This window comes from Octopus bimaculoides, chromosome 20, assembly GCF_046866305.1.
Source record: "Octopus bimaculoides isolate indiv1 chromosome 20, ASM4686630v1, whole genome shotgun sequence".
NCBI classification, from domain to species: Eukaryota; Metazoa; Mollusca; class Cephalopoda; order Octopoda; family Octopodidae; genus Octopus; species Octopus bimaculoides.
The window spans coordinates 36,801,577-36,825,069 of record NC_142947.1 but is presented as its reverse complement, the minus strand read 5'-3'; the positions used below and the strand labels follow the sequence as shown (position 1 = coordinate 36,825,069).

At 37.3% G+C, this 23,493-nt stretch overlaps 1 protein-coding gene across 1 annotated transcript; it reads right to left on the bottom strand.

Moving 5' to 3' along the window:
• Nucleotides 1-929: 929 nt before the first annotated feature.
• LOC149131680 (dynamin-1-like protein) lies at nucleotides 930-20,591 on the bottom strand. Its single transcript, XM_089338370.1, has 4 exons — nucleotides 20,371-20,591; nucleotides 10,571-10,631; nucleotides 3,779-3,990; nucleotides 930-1,924 (listed from the first exon to the last, which is right to left on the bottom strand). The coding sequence occupies exons 1-4, from the start codon at nucleotides 20,491-20,493 to the stop codon at nucleotides 1,868-1,870; spliced, it is 453 nt and encodes a 150-aa protein (XP_089194496.1). The 5' UTR covers nucleotides 20,494-20,591; the 3' UTR covers nucleotides 930-1,867.
• Between the last annotated feature and the right edge of the window lie 2,902 nt (nucleotides 20,592-23,493).

The window sequence follows — 23,493 nt, the reverse complement described above, 5'->3', positions numbered from 1 at the left end:
CACACAGCTATGCCTGCACCTATTTGAGTTCTATTTCCCCCCCCCCCCCTTTTTCCATATTTATGTGCTTAGACACACACACACACACACACACAATGGGTTTCTTTCAGTTGTAGTAGACATTTGCATAAAGTGCTACATAGTGGGGCTGAACCCAAGACCACATACTTATGGGTTAAGTTCTCACTCACTGAATAATATTTTTTTGTGTTCTCATTATTCAAGTGAAAATGGAATGTTATAATGAAAATCTGTTATCATAAAGAAAAAGAAACAACAACAAGAGATGTCTATTGAATACTATCAAAATGTTTGACAGACATCTCTGTAGCTAGGGAAATTTTAACCTTTTAACATTCAGCCCGACCATATCCAGCCTAAATATTCAACCAGTTTTATGTTAAAACTGACCAAATCCAGCCTTTCACACCTATCCTACAATATCTTTCTAAAACCAAGCAATCACATTGTGAAAATGTCTTAGCTACAAGGTAATTCATAATTAATTCAAAACAATGAATAAACAAGCATTGAATTCTACAGCTGGATGCCCTTCCTAATGTCAACCACTCCAAGAGTGTAGAGGGTGCTTTTACGTGCCACCGGCACGAAGGCCAGTCAGGCGGTACTGGCAACGGCCACGCTCGAAACGGTGTATTTTACGTGCCACCTGCACAGGAGCCAGTTCAGCAGCACTGGCAACGATCTCGCTCGAATGTCTTTACACATGCCAGGAAGGCATGCTGGGCACAGGTGCCATGACGATTACACTTTCGCTTGCCCCAACAGGTCTTCATGTCTTAACAGGTCTATACATGTATATATAGATTTTACACACAAGCATAATATATCTTATAACACACACATACACGTATGTATTTTAAAGGAGAGAGAAAACAAGAGATCAATAAAATAAATAAAAACAACCATTTAACAACAAGAATCAATTCAAGTTCATTTGATTAAATTACATGCCATAATATATTGCTAGTTGATAGGATAACAGAACTGTTGTCTTTTTGTTGCTTTTTTTCTTCTTATTTTTGTTTTTACAGAATGTAGGTAGGGAGGAGGTGATTGGAGAGGGGGAAGGGACATATTAAAAAAAAATATCTATCCAATATATCTATTTTTCTATCTACCTACCTACAGTAGCTAGATAGATGATGTAACTTTATTGAATTCTGGTGGGTGTAAAAGAATGTTTTTTTTTTTTGACTAAAACAAAGAAACAAGTAAAAAAAACAACAACAAAAAAACAACATTAATGTTTCATTAGGAATGTCACCCTGAAAATTATTTTGAAAAAAAAAAAAAAAACTTCTATTTCATCTTTTTTCTTTTAATATTTTGTGGTGGGTGAGGATGGGTGGGAGGTGGGTGGGGGGAAAAATGTGTTATACATTGTTGTTGCTACTATTGCATGTGTCCTCTTTTCAGTTGTTGCTGGCAGCAGAAAACTGCAGTTTATACCAACAGTAAGGAAAGCAGATGTTTTTGTTTATTCTTTGTTTTTTTTTTGTTTTTTTTTCCTGAAACTGGACACTGATTGGGTCTGTCACTCGGCTGGTCAATGAGGATCCTGCATCCATTACGGAGTTAGTGAGCACAAGACAACATTTTGTCAGTACAGAGTACAAAAAAAAAAAAAAAGAGAGAGAGAGAAAAGAGGGAGAGGAAGAGAAAAACTTTTTTCGGAGAGCAGAAGACGAAATTGAGGCTTATGAAGTAAAGAATCGACACTGGACTCCGAAGCTCGACTTTGGTGGTGGTGGTGGTGTGATGAAAGCGGCAACAGCAGCCAGCCTGTCCCCATGTTACTCCTGATAGACTGTAAAGGATTGTGCAACTATAAGAAGGCAGCTGGTCACCATAGGTGAATCTCACGGATTTCACTAATGATCTGGCTAGCACGTTGTAAAGCCTAAAATTAGCAAAAAAAAAAAATAATAATAATAATAATTTTAAAAAAATAAATAAATAAAAAAAATAAAGTCATAATTTCCGACATTGGCATAAGGTAACAAATTAGGAGACAAGATAAGTCAATGAAATCAACCACAGTATTTGACCAGTACTTTAACCCTCTAGTGCCAAGCTGGCAGAATCAACAGACTGTGAAAATTTCCCAAAGTGAGGCTCAGAGAGATGAAAAGACTTCAACAGCTAGAAGAAAGCTATTGGGAAATTGACTGAGGAGCTTTTCTCAGACATGCTGTCACTAAACTTTGTTACTCTCCCATCTTTGCATTGCCATATGATGGACTCGCCCATCAAAGACAACATACGAGCGTTCAGCTTTTGCTGAATGGCCTGCACAAATGATTTGTTTATAGGGATCAAATGTATGTGCTGTACATCAGCTCACTCTCTCATTCAAATCAATGTTGCCTGAACAGCTGCATGATGTACCACACAGGCATCGAAGTGATTGCAGAGCAATGCAAGATGAAGTGTTTTGCTCAAGAACGCAATGCACCACCTAGTTTAGGAACAGAAACCACAATCTTGTAATCGTGAGTGAAACACCCTAACTGCTAGACAATGTGTCCTCATCACCAATATAGAGTAAAGACACCCTTCAGTCATGAATGACCATGGGATTGCTCCAAGGCACAGGTCCGGGCAAGGTCGTTAATGTCAGATCAGCAGTCATCTATGCATACCAGCCCCCCCTCTCTGCGCCACCGATGTTATCCAAGGGAAAGGTAAAGGCCGACACAACTTGTCACCAGTAACATTCTACATCTGAATGAACTGGAGTAACGTGAAATAAAGTGTCTTGCTCAAGAACACAACATACAGCCCAGTCCAGGAATCGAACTCACTACCTCATGACTGTGAGCCCGACACTAACCACTGAGCCACATACCTTCACCAATATAACCACATATATATGAATATATCAAATTTTTTTTTTGAAGAATAGATGTTGAAGTGTATACATCCTTTATGTTCCTACTCCAAACCTCTCATAATAAGCTGAACGATTATTGCTGCTTGTACTAGCAGTGGGTGGAGGTTGCAATATATCTTTCAAATGGATCCTTAATAACCAACATGGACAATTGGTATTGTTTTTTTTTTTTAACTCCTTTTCCTATTGCAGCTTTTGGTGGTTTCTCTAGGTCAAGCTGCTAATTCTCCGCATTTAGAGGTCACAGGTCCAGTACAATGGACATGAAATTAGAATATTGCAGGAAAAAAAAATCGCAAGATGGGATCTTCAAGCCAACCAGCAGGAGACCTAAAGGTAGATCAAGAACGAGATGGCTGGATAATATCTATAGTTCCAATTGGTCCCACCTGGGAATCCAGCTGGAAAGTGTAATGGTGGTTGCTTCTGATAGAACCCTATAGAGGAGGTGTCTGAGAACTTTACCCCCACTACCCTTCATAACTTCCAGGAAAAAGCAAGGGAAGAAAATGAATGGATGGATACTGAAACAAAAAAAAAAAAAAGACATCATGGAATATTCTAGAAAACACCTTACCATATCTGGTGTTAAATAAAATCAAATTCGAAGTATCTGAACATATTCAAAATATATTTCAAATATTTTAATTCCACCACAAAAATGTTTGTGAAACACAGCCTAAAGATAGTCAGGAAAAAACACCCACAAACATTCCAAATGCATATTCTCACATCTGCCTTGAATCTTAGCCAAGAAACTTTGAACAATTGCCATTTTGGATTGCTCTCTGGTTAAGAATAAAACAAGAATAAATGAAAAAAAATGAATAAATAAAAGGAAAGAAGGAGAGGAAAACCCACTTGTAACATTTCGTGACCTTCTTTTCTCCGGGTAGCAATGTGTTCGGACTCATCCAATAAGGTGTCGATCTCTTCCTTCTTGTATAATTGACTAACGAGCTCACTCTGTAAGTTGTCCTTGACGTAATTAACTAAAAAGTGCATAATAGCTTTTGGTACACTGTCTTGTATACTCTTACGGACAATCAAGAAGTAAGCTTTGATAAGACGTTCTGAAACAAAAAGAAATTAACGACATTTTAATTTAACGACCAATGTTTTTTTTTTTTTTCATAAACATTACTTTTTGCTTTTTGGTACTTTGCCCATAATCACTGTAATAATGGTTACAGCAATGCTAATGGTGGTGGTGAGGGTGATAGTAGTGAAGGTTGTGATGCTATCATTTCTTCAAAGTTGATTACGTCAACCCCAGTGATCAACCTCGCAAGAAGGAAAGGCAAAATCAACTTTGGCAGTATTCAAACTGAGAATGTAAAGACAGACAAAATGAAGCTAAGTAAAATAAATTAGCATTCAAAGCTTTCATGGAAATGATATTCAACATCTATCATTGTTTTCTGCTAGCTTATTATATTTTTCCATGCTGGCATGGGTTAGACAAAATTTTTTGAAGTAAGAGTTTACAGCCAGATGCTCTTCTTGAAGCCAACATTTATGTTTTCATGTAAGGTACTTCTATTCCATAGGTCTTTTGATGTTGAACTGCCAAGTTGCAGGACATAAACAGCACCACTGCCCAAGTGATGTCAATGTGAAGGAAGGCATAGAGAGAGAGAGACACACACACACACACACACCATAGGCATCTGTAGTTTTTGCCAGCCAAGATTTCATTCACAAGGCATCTGCCTAAGGTGTCACACAGTAGGATCAAACCTGAAAACATGATTCATCATTGTTGTCATCCTTCTCCATCATCATCATCATTATCAACATCCATTTTTTCATGCTGGTAGGAGTTGGATGAAATTTGTTAGGAGAAATCTATGACCAGATGCCCTTCCTGTCACTAACTCTCAACTGTTTCTGCGTCACACATTTCATTACAATACGGGAAATACATTTTATGAATATAAATATAAATATTAATAATATAAATATAATTCCTTATATCATCCTTTAACGTCTGTTTTCCATGCTGGCATGAGCTGGATGCTTTTTATCAAAGCTGGTAAGCAAGAGAGCTGCACCAGGTTCCTGTCTGATTTGGCTTGGTTTTTATGGCTGGATGCCCTCCCTAACAACAACTACTTCACAATGTGTGCTGAGTGCTTCTAATGTGGCACTGCCATGAATGCTTTTTACATGGTACCAGCATAAGCACTTTTTATGTGGCACCAGCACAGGGTTCTTGCAGGTCAATCTTTTTCATCAGATTGGATTATTATAATTGAATTGTAAATATTTATTTACATTTCTATGTATTTCATCATTATCGTATAATTTCCTGTAAAAAGCAGACTGCTTCACGGCCCCAGGGAGACGCACTGGAACAGCCACTCTAACTCACGGGGCTCATACTTGTGGACAGCCATCTTTGCCCCGATAGCAGTGAGCAGAAATTGCAAACATTCAAAATTGGCAGCCACTGAAAGATCTGAGATTTATAACAGACTTTAAAGAAAAAGAAGGACTAGGGCCAATTCATACAACTGAAATGAATTCTCCAAAGCAGTGCTCCAGCATGGCCACAGTCTAATGAATGACACAAGTAAATGATATAATATAAAAGATATATACTCATGTTTTGTGTTCTATTTTTCTAGTTGCATGACCAAGCTTATATCTTATGACATACATTACAATACATTATTTACATTTGACGGATATTTGTCCTCATCTTTTTTGTTGTTAACACAACGTTTCGTAGTGGTTAAGAGCGCGGGCTACTAACCCCAAGGTTCAGAGTTCGATTCACGGCAGCGACCTGATTAATAATAGTAATAATAATAATAATATAATAATAGTAACATCGTTAGGAATGAGAACCCAGGTTCGAAATTTCCCCAAGACACCTGACGAAGGCTGGAGGGTATATCAGCCGAAACGTTGTGTTAACAACAAAAAAGATGAGGACAAATATCCGTCAAATGTAAATAATGTAAATAATTCCTCATCTCTTAAATATAGAACTGTATACATTACAATACACACCCAGTGATGGCATCAGCCGATGAGGTTTGCTTATTCACACACTCCTGAAATGCCAGTGTGTTTACTGTACAGATTTAATCAACTGAGTCACTCTAAGTACTTGACTGGATTTGATCTTAACAACAGATAGGAAATGACCACGCAATATAAAGCACTTGGTGTGGTACTGTCACTCCTTTGAGACAATGATGCTGAGCCATAATAAGATTAAAATGAGTTTTAATTGCTGACATAGGCACAAAATCACAAACATCAGAGAACAGAGCACAAATTCGGTACAAATGTTGATTTACTCTGCTGACTCTGGCAACTTGAAAGAGAAAGCGAACACTGCCATGGTCTGAATTCAGACACTGCGCTCACCACTCCTGCATTTTCTGCCAACTCACAGATTGTCAACGATGATAATAATGGTTTCAAATATTGGCACAGGGCCGGCAATTTTAGAGTTGGTGGGTAAGTCAGTTACAATGATCCCAGGGTTCAGCTGTTACTTTATTTTATTGTCCCCAAAAGTTTGAAAGGCATAGTCAACTGGCAGAATTTGAAATCAGAATGTAATGAATCAGTAGAAATACAGCTAGGCATTCCAGGATTGGAATTGAACACAATTCAATTCCTGGCGGTATGTTGTGTCCTTGAGTAAGACACTTTATTTCATGTTGTTCCCATTAACTCAGCTGGCAAAAACAAGTTGTGCCTGTACTTTAAAGGGCCAGCCTTATCACATTCTACGTAATGCTGGAGCTCCCTGAGAACTACATTAAGAGTATGCGTGTCTGTGGAGCACTCAACCCTTGCACACTTGCACTTTAATTTCGTGAGAGGGCTGTTCTGCTGATCGGATCAAGTGGAATCTTCGACATTGTAACAGAGTGCCAGTTCTCTATCTCTCTCTCTCTCTCTCTCTGAATATATATCTTTTACTTGCTTCAGTCATTATGCTGTGGCCATGCTGGGGCACCACCTTGGAGGATTTTTAGTCAAATGAATTGACCCCAGTACTTGTTTCTTTTAAACCTTGTACTTAATCTATTGGTCTTTTTTGCCGAACCACTAAGTTATAGCAAAATAAAAGCATCAACACCTGCTGTCAAGTGGTTGTGGGAGACAAAGAGACACACACACATGCGCAAACATACACACACATTCACACCCAAAAACGTCCTTACACACATACATACTCACACATACACACACAAAAATAAACACCAACACACATGTCAACTTGCCCCTCAAACACATCACATATCACACCCTCACAGGTACATACATCCCATCCTAACCCATCCCATCCCTTACACCCACCTCTGCCTACCCACATACCCTTACCTCTACCCCCACCCTCAGCCTAACCCACACTCCACCCATGCTTTCCCCAGTCTCGCCTCCCGCACCTCCCAACACCCTCACATCACACCACGCTACTCCATATCACACAACACCCACCCACGCACACACTAGCACTAACCAATTCCCATCCCCACATTTTCACACCTTCACACCTACATACACACACACATGCATACGTTAAGATCACCAGCATTCTCTCACACACACGCACCTTTGTCTTGGGATCACTACTTCTTTGTTATCTCCACTTCTTAATTCTCCTGTGTGATTCTTCTGTCTGGCATTCACCATAATAGATCGCTGAACACTACACTTGTATTTTTTTTCTCTCCTTGTTTCTTTCTGTCGAAGAGCATAGGCTCGAAACGTTAAAGACTTTCTCTATTCCCGAGCGTTATACTAATACATCCATTTGTTGTTTACACAACCTGTCCTAGTCTGTTGTTTTTTCGTAAATTCTCCTATATATATATATATATATATATATATATATATATATATATATATATATATATGTGTGTGTGTGTGTGTGTGTGTGTGTGTGTGTGTGTGTGTGTGTGTGTGTATATATATATATTTATATATATATATCCAAGAAAGTTAGTATATATGTAAGGCAAAATATGTCGTACATGTATGTATATTGTTATAATTGTCCTTTTAGTGAAAAAATAAATTGACATAATATAATGTCTATAAGTTGATGAATACCACCTATTAATCCCCTCATTTTCTTATTGCTCTCTATATATATATATACACACACACACTCCCACACTAGCACACACGCACATACACAGCTACACCAATGCACCCACACACATACAAACCTTCATACACACACACAGACACAAGCACTCATATGCACATACACACATGCATGTATTCCCACTCCGACATAGTCAAACAAATGCAAACACGTACACACGAACTTCTACCCTTCTTCCAATCAATCATACACCAGAGACATACCAGCTTGATATTTGATTAGTGAGATATTTGATTACTGAGATATTTGATTACAGAGATCTTGATTAGCGAGAAATTTGATGAGAGGGAGGTGGAGCTACAGTCCTGCGACATAGAAGGCAGCCAGGAATTCCTGAGGAACAGCTTGCTGAGTACCACAGACCTGTTTTGTGTCTGGTACAATGTCCCTTCCAGACCTAGGGTAACATAGTGGTGGAACAATACTGTAGTCAGAGTCATAAAAGCAAAGAAACAGGCCTGGAAGAGTGGAGGTAGCAGGGGACTGAATCAGATAGCCAGAATGGAAGCTAGGGGACAGGTATATATAGCCAAAAGAGTAGCAGAAAAGAAGTTTGCCAATATTCAATGACGTGAAGACCAAAGAACTAAAGTATTTTGGATTGCAAGACAGTATGTGAGAGAAAACCATGATGTCATAGGATAGAAATGTGTCTGGATAGATGATGGTGCCCTTGCGTTTAATGATTCTGCAAAGAAATAGGCTTGCAAATGCCATTATGAAAGACTGCTGAATGTGGAGAGTCTGCCAAAGGTTGACCCAATTGAAGGACCAGCTACCCAAATCAACAGCACCCTGGCAGATAAAGCAATTAAGGATATAAAGACTGGGAAAGCACCTGGCCCATCAGGAATCACTGCTGAGATGCTTAAAATATCTGGCAGTGTGAGTTATGGTCTTGTCGCCCACATTGTAAATCAGGTAGTTCATGAAGGAGTCATACCCAATGACTGGTATAGGAGCACCATAGTCAACTGCTACAAAAGTAAAGGTGATGCTTTAGATGGAAGTAGCTACAAGGGTATCAAATTAATGGATCAGGTGATGAAAGTTACAGAGTGGGTCACAGCCCAACTAATTAGGGAGAGAGTTAGCCTAGATGAGATGCAGTTTGGTTTTGTGCCAGGCAGAAGCACCACTGATGATATATTTCTGGTAAGGCAACTTCAGGAGAAATATCTAGCCAAAGGTAAACCTCTGTACTTGGCTTTTGTTGAGTTGGAGAAAGCCTTTGACAAAAAAATTCAGAAAGCCTTGAACAGAAGAATTCAAGACAGGCTGCCCCTGGGAGCTCCTCTAAGCTGATAACCTTGCTCTAATAGCTGAGTCACTGCCAGAACTAGAGACTAAGTTTAGGGTGTGGAAGCAAGGTTTAGAATAAAACGACCTCAGGGTTGACCTAGCAAAAACCAAAGTCTTAGTGAGTAGGAAAGCAGACAAATCACAAACCCCTTCAGGTGAATGACCCTGCTTGATCTGGAGAAAAGGTATGGGTAGAAACTCCGACACAGAAAAGGTGCAGCAATATCAAAGGAAGGTTAACAGGGAAGATAGTTTTTGTGTGTGGCAGATGCACAGGGGCAATAAACACTGAAGATGAGTAGAAAACATGCTACATGGCAGTGAAACATGGGCCATGACTACTGAGGGCCTACATAGGCTTGAAAGAAAGAAGCTAGTATGATTCACTGGATGTGTAATGTCAGTGTGCATATACAACAGAGTGTGAGCACCCTGCGAGAAAAGTTGGACATAAGAAATATCAAATGTGGTGTGCAAGAGAAACGATTGCACTAGTATGGTCGTGTCTTACGTATGGATGAGGACAGCTGTGTGAGGAACCTGTGGAAGAGGTAGACCCAGGAAGACACGGGATGAGGTGGTGAAGCAAGACCATTGACCATTGGGCCTCACAGAGACAATGACAGGAGACTGAGACCTTTGGAGATATGCCATGATTGAGAAGATAAAGCAATTAAAGTGAGATTGCAGCCATGGCCGATGTCAGTATTGCATGTTCGGGCCATTTCAAAGTACCCTTGATGTGTCGGGCAATATGATATGCTTGAGAAGACCTGTTGAGTCAAATAAAACCTAAATCGTAGCTGTGGCCAGTGTCCCCTGACTGGCTCCCATGCCAGTGGCACGGAAAAAGCATTATCCAAGCGTGATAGATGCCAGGGCCACCTGACTGGTTCCTGTGCCAGTGGCATGTAAAAAGCACCCACTACACTCTCAGAGTGGTTGGTGTTAGGAAGGGCATTCAGCTGTAGAAACATTGCCAGATCAGATTGGAGCTTGGTGCAGCTGCTGGCTTTCCAGCCCTTAGTCAAACTGTACGACTCATGCCCGCATGAGTCAAATGATGATGATGATGATGATGATTATGATGATGATGGCGGTTGTGTGTGTGTGTGTGTGTGTGTGTGTGTGTGTGTGTGTGTGTGTGTGTAAAGACAATAACGTAATTTTAAACAAGAAAGTTCCAGAAAAAAATTTTATAATCAACCTACCTATGACAGTACAATCCCTTTGCTCTCGGGCAGACAGCTTTCTCATGGGTGTAATTGTGGGCTTGAAGAAAATAAGAGAAATAGAAAAAATCAAAATGAGATAAAATAGTTACACTCTGTGAAACAGGTAGACAATGAGGCAAGGATGTATTCCTTTGGGTAAGAGCAGTGGCCAAAGCAATATTAATTCATATCGAGAGAATAACCACAGGATATCATTCTGCAGGTTGCATGAGTGATAGATATGATACAAAGTAGGAAGCGAGAAAGTGTGAAAGTTAGAGACAAAGTATACACACGCACACACAGTTTGAAGTTGTCAAAATACTGGTTTCAAGTTTTGGCACAAGGCCAGCAATTCTGGGGGGGAAGTGGGTGAGTCAATGACACTCACACCAGTGCTCAACTATTATTTTATCGACCCCGAAATGATGAAAGGCAAAGGCGGCTTCAATGGAATTTGAACTCAAAACATAAAGATGGACAAAATGCTGCTAAGCATTCTGCCTGGTGTGCTAACAATCCTGCCAGCTAACTGCCTTAAGAAAATTTGAAAATTGGCTTCAAATTTTAGCACAATGCCAGTAAATCTGGGAGCGGGGATAAGTCAATTACATTGACCTCACTACTCAACTGGTGCTTATTTTATCGACCCCCAAAAGGATGAAAGACGAAGTTGATCTTGGCAGGATTTGAACTCAGAACATAAAGACAGACAAAATGCTATTAACCATTTTGCCTGGTGGTGTAAATGATTCTGCAGTTTACAATCTTAAATTGTCAAAATATTGAAACCATAGTCGTGGCTGTTTCCAGTGTCATGTAAATGGCACCTGTGCTGGTAGCACATAAAAAGCACCCATTACACTCTTGGAGTGGTTGGCATTAGGAAGGGCATCCAGCCATAGAGACCATGTCAAATCAAACTGGAACCTGATGCAGCTCTCCAGCTTACCAGTTCCAGTCAAACTGTCTAACCCATGCCAGCATGGAAAGCAGACGTTAAATGATGATGATTAACATCATGACTTAAATCTCATCAGTGTTGTGGCCCATAGGAAAGGCAGCACCTATGACCTTATACAGGGTCTTTAAAATAAATGACAAGAAAAGGATAAAATTATCGTAAGACTGGATACAGGAGCCAAATATTCGTAACAGAATGGACTTCATTAAAAAGTGTCCAAAAGCCATGTTGGTTGTGTTGAATTGGGTGATGAATTAAGCTGACCACCCAAGAGCAGATGCAGTCCATCTGCAGTTTCCGTTTACTCAATTTCATTCACAAAGTTATGGGCTCAACATGACATTTGTGTTAAAGGGAGCGCTTTATCCAATATGTACTATAGTGAGATCAAACTCAGAACCGAGTGATTGCAAACCAAGCTCTTAAATCACATCGCCATGCTTAGGTTGAACTCATAACCCTAATGTGGTTGGTTCAAACAGAAATGAGTGTTATGTTCAAAGATACAAATACAATGGCTATCATCATCAATCTCTTGACATTACAGTCTTGAGCCTTAGGATTCACAGGGCTAGTTGCCCACTTTCCATGGCATATAAGTGATTGAGAAAATTCCCCCTTGACAGAAAGTCAGTCAGTCACAGGGTTACTCATTTACAGCTGAGTGGACTGGAGTAACATGAAATGAAGTGTTTTGCTTGAGAACACAATGTACTGCTCAGACAAAATCCTGACAAATCAAAAGTTTGTCTCCATTTGGAATGTGTGTATAAGATAGGGGGGGAGGGAGAGAGGAAAGAGAGAACACAGAAGAGAGAAGGAGAGCAAAGAGAGAGAAAGAGAGACGAAGTAAGAGAGAGAGAGAGAGAGAGAGAGAGAGAGAGAGAGAGAGAGAGAGAGAGAGAGCGTGAGAGGCAGAATTAATTTTTTTTAGTGTTTCGTCAGGATGAAAAGGGAAGCACCCATAAGCTCTTTATTCACGCATTTATTTTTTTGTCAGGGCCTTTCAAACTAGTGGAAAGAAGTAGGGGAAGTTATCCTCAAACTAGAGAGCTGGCCTGAATGCTTACTACTGCTATTTAACCCTAGGAAGCAGCACTACTTCCTGTTGGCCTTAACACATTTCCTGTGTCCTTAGGTTTGCAAGGGGGAGACAAGCACCTTCACTTAGCTAAGCCTGCATCCAGAGACATCAGTCTGGAGTAGCAATGGCCTGCTAGTTGGGGATGCCTGTCAAGCTCTTGTAAACATAATAATTCTAGTGAAACACATTCACTGATTTCAAAAATAGAAATAATACATTTCTAAATCTCTCAGAGAGATTTATGCAGAAGTGATGTGATAAAGTAGTTGTATACTGCCAACTTAATGTGACAATCCCATGAAGGGAATAATACTACTGCTATTTATATTTACACACACACACACACACACACACACGCACACAATTGCAGCATGGAAGACATTTGTAAGCCATTCAAGAACACACAAACACCATTAGTTTCACTTCAACATTTAATTTTCATTTGTGTCAAAATATTTTCGTTGCTTTGAAACCTCAACCCACTCACTGACAAGTTAGTTCATGCTATATATGTGTTTATGTATGTACATATGTATGTGAGCATTTACATATGTAAGTGTGTAGGTGTATCTTTATGCACTGATATGTGTGTCTGTTCACATACACACGTACATGCATACATGTACACAAACATGCATGCATACATACAAACAAACACATATGTATATCATTAACTAATTGTTGCTTTCCCAGATGTAGCACCAACTTTTTGTCAGTGACCTGGTTGCAATTTCAAAGGGATGAAAATATTTCAACAAAAATGAAAATTAAACATTGAATTGAAACTAAGGGTTTTTGCGTCTTCTTGAACGGCTTATAAACACCTTCCATGCTGCAATTGTTTTTGTTTCAGCACACAATCTAAGACCAAGTCACTTGCTATGTAAGTACATCCCCATAATATATATATATATATATATATATATATATATATATATACACATACTATTTTTATTATTTAAGATGCAAAAACATTGCTAAAAAACTTACTCAAAGTTTCACGTTCCTCTTTGTTGGACAGTTGTGATAAAAATTTGATCACAACTGTCCGATGAACGGGAATGTGAAACTGAGTCACAGTTTTTAGGATGTTTTTGCAGCTTAAATAAAAAAAATATATTACTCTACCTTCAGTATTTGAGTACTATTTTCTTTCCTCTTTGTTTTGCATTTGTGTTTACCAGTGTATGTATATGAGTGTATGACAAAAGCCCCATAGTTCAAGTGTGAAAGTGGACAAAAGCCCCATGGTTATATTTTTCAATTATTTTTGCATTTTTTTTTTTCATCTTTTATTTGTTTTACTCATTGGACTGCGGCCATGCTGGGGCACCACCTTGAAGAATTTTTAGTTGAATGTATCGATGCTAGAATTTTTTTTAATGATTTTTAACCAGCACATGAAGTTAAGTCTAGAAGGTATCTTCACTTGCTAGAAATAACAGCCAAACCACTTGAATTTCTTTCTTTTTTTTTTATTTTCTAAAAATCCTTTTACTTGTTTCAGTCATTGGACTGCCGCCATGTTGGGGCACCACCTTGAAGAATTTTTGGTCACAGAAAAATCAGCATTTTAACATATATAAAGTCTTTTGTTTTCTTCTCTCAGCACTTACAGATTAATGAGAATAAGCTGACCTTTTGACCTTTCTCCAGCCATTGAAGGTCTAACAGAAGGCTAGTCATTCAAACGCACTTCTTATCGTTTGTCTAAATAAGGAGATGGGTGTTTCTCCATAAAAATGACAAATTCTGGGTTTTTGTGAAGAAAAAACACATCAGAGACATGTGTAATACTCTTTTACTCTCTTTTACTTGTTTCAGTCTTTTGACTGTGGCCATGCTGGAGCACCGCCTTTTAGTCAAGCAAATCGACCCCAGGACTTATTCTTTAGAAGCCTAGTACTTATTCTATCGATCTATTTTGCCAAACCGCTAAGTTACGGGGACATAAACACACCAGCATCGGTTGTCAAGCGATGTTGGGGGGACAAACACACACATACATACATATATATATATATATATATATATATATATATATATACGACGGGCTTCTTTCAGTTTCCGTCTACCAAATCCACTCACAGGGCTTTGGTTGGCCCGAGGCTATAGTAGAAGACACTTGCCCAAGATGCCTCACAGTGAGACTGAACCCGGGACCATGTAGTTGGTAAGCTAGCTACTTACCACACAGCCACTCCTTCGCCTAATATTTACTTTCATTTTACGCGTGTATATATAGTCATTCAAACGTACTTCTTAATCGTTTTTATGTTTCTACATATTTTTTGAAGTAAATGCTTTCCCTTTTGTGAGAATTCAGACAATATGTACATTAAGAGTCTTCTGTTCTGTCATTCTATTTTTGATGTTAAGGCTGATTTATTTTCATTTTCAAACTTAAAAGTCATTCTAAAAATGAAGAAAATAATTAAAACACACGGAAATTACCATTGTGAGGAACATAGATGTTTTGACATCGTTTTTTGACAGCCACTCCTTCCTGTTTACTTGAAAATTGGAATCTTGGAAAATAATTTTTTTTTTTACAACTGCGATTTCTGTTTTTGTTTACGTGCAGTTATAAAAAAAAATTTGTAAGATTTGGTTGTTATATCTAACTTCTGGAGAGACCTTCTAAGCTTAACTTTATGTGCTGGTTGAAAATCACCTAAAGACAATTCTGTGGTTGATACATTCAACTAAAAATTTTTCAAGGCAGTGATTGAAACAAGTAAAAAGATTTTTAGAAAATAAAAAAAAAAAACAAATAACCAAAAAATATAACCGAGGTGGGAGTTATAAAAAAAATTCAAGAGGTTTGGCTGTTATTTCTAGCATGTCAAGAGACCTTCTAGGCTTAACTTCATGCGCTGGTTGAAAAATCATCTAAAATATTCTGGGGGTGATACAATCAACTAAAAATTCCTCAAGGTAGTGTCCCAGCATGGCCACAGTCTAATGACTGCAACAAGAAAAAGAAGAGCAAAAATGAATTATACCACAGAAGTGGATTTGATCAAGCTTTAAAAAAAAATTCTGGGTTCCATAGAGCCATCGAAAAATTCTTCAAGGTGGTGCTTCAGCATGGCCAGTTGCAGTCTAATAACTGCGACAAGCAAAAAAAAAAAAAAAAAAAAAAAAAAAAATTCTGGGGTCAATACATTCAACTAAAAATTCTAAAAACAAAAAAAATAACTGAAAAATTTAACTGTGGGGCTTTTGCCCAGACCCTGTGTGTGTGTGTGTGTGTGTGTGTGTGTGTGTGTGTGTGTGTGTGTGTGTGTGTGTGTGTGTGTGTGTGTGTGTGTGTGCGCGTGCGTGTATATATATATATATATATATATATAGTTAAAAAAACAATAACAAAAAGACAACAAAGTGAGGACGTGATACGGATAGTGTTATTGGATGCTCGGGAAAGGAAAGAGAGAGTGTATGACGTTTCGGGCGTGGCCCTTCGTCGGAAAGATGGAAAGTTCGGAGAATGGAAGAACGGAGAAAGAGAAAAATGGTACGGATGCCCACGAGGTTACATTGTGAAAAGACCGGAAAAGGAGGTGGTAGGGGAAAAGTTCTTTCTAAGACAGGAGAGTGAAAAAGGGAGATGAATATCTGTGCGTGCGCAAGAGTCTGCGAGTGTGTGTGTGATAACAGAACGTGTGTGTGCGTATGTATGTGTGTGTGTGTGTGTGTGTGTGTGTGCATAGTTTGGTGGTTTATCTGTTAGTGTGTTTGTGTGTGTGTGTGTGTGTGTGTGTGTATGACGTAGTGGAAGGAATTAGTAGCAGGAATGGTTAGTGGATGCTTATAAACAGTGTTAGGTAGAAGGTCAACAGGCGGTTTTTTTGAGTATGTGTGTGTTCGTGTTTGTGTGGGGTTGTAGGTGTTGGGTACGTGTATGTATGTGTGTGTATTTTGTATGTGCGCGTGTGTGTATCATCATCATCATCGTTTAACGTCCGCTTTCCATGCTAGCATGGGTTGGACGATTTGACTGAGGACTGGTGAAACAGGATGGCAACACCAGGCTCCAATCTAATTTGGCAGAGTTTCTACAGCTGGATGCCCTTCCTAACGCCAACCACTCAGAGAGTGTAGTGGGTGCTTTTACATGTCACCCGCACGAAAACGGCCACGCTCGAAATGGTGTCTTTTATGTGCCACCCGCACAGGCCAGTCCAGGGGCACTGGCAACGATCTCACTCGAAAATCCTAGTGTATGTTTTTGTGTGTGCGTGTGTGTTTGTGTGTATGTGTGTATGTGTATATGTGCGTTGCTGTGTACATGTGTGTGCGTGCATTTGCTATTGTATGTGCGTGTGTTGTTTATGCCCATGTGTGTGTCATTGTATGCGTGTCTGTGTGAGTGTGTAGTGTTGGTGAGAAGTGTGTGTGTGCGTGTATGTGGGTGTGTGCGTGTGTGTGTATGTCTGTGGATGTGCGTGTGGGATTGTGAGTGTTAGGTACGGGTGTATGTGTGTCTGTATGTGTGTTTCCATGTGCGTGTGTGTGTGTGCATGTGTGTATGTGTGTATGTGTGCATGTGTGTTGTGTATGTGTGTGATTTTGTGTATGTGAGAGGTGTGTTTGTGTGTTTATGTGTGTGCGTGCGTATGTGTGTGAGAGCGTAAGGATGTGTGCCAGGTATGTGTGTTATTTTGTGTGTGCACTCCTGTGTGTATGTGTGTGCATGTGTATGCGGCTGTGTATGTAGGCGTGCGCGTATATATGGGTGTGTGTGTGTGTATATGTGCGTTCGTCTATATGTGTGTGAGGGCGCGCTGGTATGTTTGTCATGTATGTGGGAGGTATATATGTAAGGTGTGTGTGTAGGTGTATGGGAGGTATATATAATATACATATTGTATTGATATTCCCAATACAATGCTTGCTTTGCCTCGAGGATGTTCAGGTGTGCCAATGAGGAAGCTTCAAAGATGGTAGGCTGGCCACTTTAAATAGAATCAAAAATCCCCTTCAAAACATAACTCTCCCAGGAAAAGGAAGGACACATTAGATAACCTAGCTCTCTATGACTACACGGGAATTCTCTTTCACAAAGATTAGTTCAATCAGGTTTGAAGAGCAAGTAGTCTTTGTGTCAGAATGTAAAAAGACATGTAGATAACATATAAAAGCATACACGTAAATACCAGAACGTATTTCACCTGATACTGACAGGTGAACTCTCCGTATGGAGAGCATTTACTGAATGGACTTGCATCTGTGTTATTAAATACATCAATGGCTATATTGTACTGCTACATGAAAATCATTTGAGAAATTGCTTGCCTTATATAAATACATTGATATCCTCGTTTATCCCTGATTTGTTCATCACTGATCCAGAGTAACATGGTACACTCAATTGTTAACCACGTTATGCTTATCACAAATTGATCTGGTTGGAAATCAGTGAAAGATTCTGCTTAAACCACAAAAGCATACCCAAGCAACCATCTATAATGCTCAAGACAATTAAAGGGCTTGGAATGAAACCTTATTTTACCCAAACGGTTTATTATTTATTTATCCCAGATTTATTTAACACTATTTTCTTTTCTGTTTTTTGTTTGGAACCAATCACCTACACTAAACAAGGACTGATATATTTGCAATTAGTGTTTACACATGTACAAACATACAAACACAATACATTAACACCATTACAACAATTAAAGCACAAAATATTAATATAAATAGAAGATAAAGTTATAGTACAATAAATAAATCGCATAGATATTGTTAGAAATGTCTTTTGATAGTTATTTCAGTACAAGAGTTTGATCGCTTCAAACATGGTGGGGTTAAAATTTGAATACACAGACAGTCATTCTTATGAGTCAAGCCTACCCAAAATCATTGTTCAGCATTTCCTTGGACACACATACAAAAATTACTGTCATCATCATTGTTTTAACAGCTAATCTTCCATGCTTGCATGGGTCAGATGGAGTTTATTGAGGCAGATTTTCTATGGCCAGATGCTCTTCCTGTTGCCAATTCTCACCTGTTTCCAGGCAAGGTAATATTTGTGCATGGTCAGACACATTTCTACTGATTATCAGAAAAGAATGACACTGATTCTATGACAGTAACACTTATTTGCAACTATCACAAAATGATGAGACAAAGAGAGCCCCCCCCCCCACACACACACACATACACACAAAGATGGGTTTCTTTCAGTTTCCATCTACCAATTCCACTCACAAGGTCTTGGTCAACTTGTGTTTATGGTAGCAAATGCTTTCCCAATGCTTTGGTTAACCTGGACTTACAGTAGTAAACACTTGCCCAAGGTTCCACATAGTAGGACTGAACCTGAAATCATGTGGTTGAGAAGCAGACATCTTAACCACAAACCTGTGCCTATTTTCGAAAATTCAGATCTCAGAAAATGACCAGCATGCAAAGTCAATGTCATCTATGTTACTGGTTATAAATTGCTTTTTAAAGGTTGAATTGGGTTGAATTGATACAAAGAACAAGATTCCATGCAACTGTTACAACATGAAATATCGAACCAACTTTCAAAAGAATCGGAATTTCTGATAGTATAACTAAAAAAATCTTTGATCTCACTCTCTCTCTCTCTCTCACACACAAACACACACACACACACACAGAAGCATGCATGCAATAATATTTTAGTGAGCTGGAAGGTATCATTAGCATGCTGGGCAAAATGCTTAGTGGCATTTCATCTGTCTTCACGTTTTGAGTTCATATTCCGCCTTTCATTCTTTCAGGGTCGATAAAACAACCACCAACTGAATACTGGGGGTCAATGTAATCAACTTTCCCACCTCTCCTGAAATTGCTGGCCTTGTGCCAAAATTTGAAATTAATGATAGGACATAACAATTCTATTGAGAAGAGAAGAATTCATGAACCGAACCAATGACACATTCTTTTGAGCTTTCTAATGAAGTATTACATAGGCCAACAGGGAATGGAATTTGAACCTGCTGATATCAACAACGGTAGTATGGCTTTTGCCAGTTTCAACTTCAATAGTTTAAATATGCAATACAGAGGGGTCAGGTCTTTTGGTCCCATATAAATGGCACCCATGAATCGTACTCATGGAACTGTCAGAATTTTCTTGAATTTTCTACTCCAATGTAGTTTTGCATGCTGAACAATGACAATCACATTCACAGAAATTAATAATAGCAAAGTTACAAGCTTTGAAAATTATATAATTTTAGTCACGTAGAAGCACCCATTGCTGACATACCAGAAGTTGCAATTGTCTGTTTCCATGGGAACAGCCTTAACATTATGTGACAGGACATGTGTTTTTGTGAGTTGATGGTTATGTAAAGCCCAATATTCAAAAGGTATGTAGACACAACATAGAGACAACATGATGGTGATGAATAAAAATATGTCAGGCCACATAACAATACAAAGACTATTAGGGTAAAAGAATACGCAATTCAAATCTACTTTAAGCTGGAATAGCATAAATAAGAGGCAAGCATTGTTAGTCGTAAAGTTAGTTTTATGAAAAGGGGAGTTACATTTAAACTTGGTTTTTGAAAGCAAACTGAACTTAGAGCTAATTTGGTTAAATGTCAAAAAAAAAAACATTGTTAGTTGAGGAGAGAAAAAAAGAATGGAAAGAGAATGAGGAATGAAATAAAAAGTAGCAAGCAGCAGTGAAATGGGTAAATAGCAAACACAGAGACAACAGATATGAAGAAAACATGCAGTGGTGAGTTATTGGATACTGACCACCTCGGGTAAGAGATTCAGGCTTTTCTTCTGGTGCACAGGCGACTGGACAGCACTGCCAGGGGCGCTACTAGGCCGTGAAGATGCCACACTGCGGTCGGAGCAGTCATCGGCCACTAGCATTTCAATCCTATTGCTTTTCACCCATGAGGAGATCCAGCGACTGCCATTAGTAGCGGGTAGGGACCCTACCTGCAAACAGGAAGGCACAAGGCATAGCAGATGAAGGGTTACTAAGACCAATGTTCACTAAGAGAAAGAAGATGGAGGAATGCAGTGTCACACAACATTACTTACAGCAATACTCTGTCATTTTTAAGTCATTGACGACTAGAGATGGCCACCACAATGGCACTGACTAGCAAATAATAACTAGAGATTATTAATATTAATTGGGGAGGAGGAGAACTTCACAATTATGGTCAACAGTAAAATATCACCAGGCAAAACGTCTATTAATTCATGGTTTAGCTGGTATAAAATTGCATACACAGAGGGGCAATGTTAGAAAGACTTTATGTGAAGTCAAGCAAGGTTTTGTAGAATAATACCTGTTCAATATTAGCAGAGAAACAAATATTTTGTATACGACTCCTTTAGTGCCTTATATGAAAGCCTCTAACAATTTTAAACTTCTATGGAAATCACAAACTATCACCATATCATGACAAACAAACTCAGTAGAAAAATGTGCTTTTTTTTTTTTTTAATTCCTTTTGTAAAAATCAATCCAAGCAGACAGCAGTGTGTTAGTTGTCCAAGTGCATAGCCTGGGCTCAAATATGCCCTGGACTTTTCAGTTTACAAGTTGTTATCGAAACGTTTTTGTGATGTCTCTTTACTAGAAAGCAGAAACCAGAAGTTTGTGTATTGGTCTTTTTGACATCAATTAACCACAATTTTTTTTGTTTAAAAATTACAATAATTACAAACCTTAATCATGAGTAAGAGAAAGAGTTATGAAGTAGGTTTCAAGTTGTAAGAAGTGGATTATGCAGAAAGAGAGTTTACATAAAAAAAAGGGTCATGTAACTCCCCAGATTACAGTTCGACTTAACTGTGAGTCAATTACAAATACCTGCTGACAACCCCAAACTAAGGGTGCAACTGGACCACTAGTATGACCCATCCATGAGTATATATGGTAGTAGATCTAGAGTAACCTCACCATACAGAATAACAAGTTATATAGATGCCAAAAGAATGGAGATCATTCTTCTCCAGCAAAAGCTATGGGATGATTTGAACTCCCGAGAAAAAGCTAACAAAACTCATCAATTATACAAGTCTCCTGAACAGACAGCAGCAAGCAGTACCAGCTCCATGGATTGGATAATTTCAGATTTAAGTTCTGCTCAAGGGCATTAAACAATACTAGCAATGATGCATATAAACCTTTAGATTTTCTGTTAGCAGTCTGATACTGTTAGTTTTGGCCAGCTTCAGTTCTTAAAGTTATAAGAAAGAAAAAAAATTAACATAAGACATGAGGATTAACACACAACTTGTACACTAAGGTTCACCTAATATAATATTCTTTCTACTATAAGTAGAAGACCTGAAATTTCTTTTGTGGTGGTGGTGGTGGGGGGGGGCTAGTCAATTACATCAACTCCATTGTGCAACTACAACTGATTTTAGCAACCTTGAAAAGATGAAAGACTAAGTTGACCTCAGCAGAATTTGAACTCAGAAAATAAAGCTAAAAGAACTGTTGGTGAGTATTTTTTTTACTCATGATTCTGCTAGCTCACTATCATATCATCTAATATGAATATGATATATATACATATGTATATACAGATACGGAAAATGAGATGACAAAGTAATAATCATCTTATGAACTTTCTTAGCTTACAGCTGTTTCTGCAATAAGATGCATTGGGTTCATAGTTGGGTGCCTGAGTAAAGTTTTATAGTTTCATCAGAACCTTAAACATAAAGTGCAATTTATTTGGGAAGACAATTACACACACACACACACACATATATATATATACTATTAGGGATAGGGATCCAAATTTACAGGTAAAAACTCAATTAAATTCAATTTATTGAAAATTAAGTTAAGTTTCACATACACACATATGTATATATGTGACAGTGGATTTTTATCGATGAGCTCATGAACCTTGGTACTTTTCCCTATATATATATGTATGTATGTGTGTGTGTGTATAGTATAAATATATATATATACATATATAAATATATGTATGTATATATATATATATGTATATATTATATATACATATATAATATATGTATGTATATATATATATATATGTATATATATATATACATATATAAATAGTATGTAGGTAGATATATTATATATATGTATATATATATATATACATATATAAATATATGTATGTATATAATATATATATAGATTATATATATATGTATATTATATATATATACATATATAAATATATGTATGTATATATATATAATATATATATATATATATATATATATGTATATATATATATATACATATATAAATATATTTGTATATATATAGTATAGTATATATATATATATATATATAATATATATATATATGTATGTATATATATATATATTATATATAAATTATATATATGTATATATATATATTATAAATATAGTAGAATATTATATATATAATATATATATATATACATATATAATATATGTATGTATATATATATATATATATATATATATGTATAATATATAATATATATATATATATAGTATACTATATCATATATAAATATATGTATGTATATATATAGATATATATATATATGTATATATGTATATTTATATAGATATAATATATATATGTATATATACTATTATATATAGATATATATATATATATGTATATATATTATGTATTATATATATAGTTATATATATATAGTTATATATATGTATATATAGCTATATATATATATGATATATATATGTATAATATATATATACTATATATATAGCTATATATAGTATATATATATTAGTATATATCTTATAGTATATATATATATATAATATATATATATAATATATATTATATATAGTATCTATAGTATATATATATATATATATATTATACTATATACATATAAT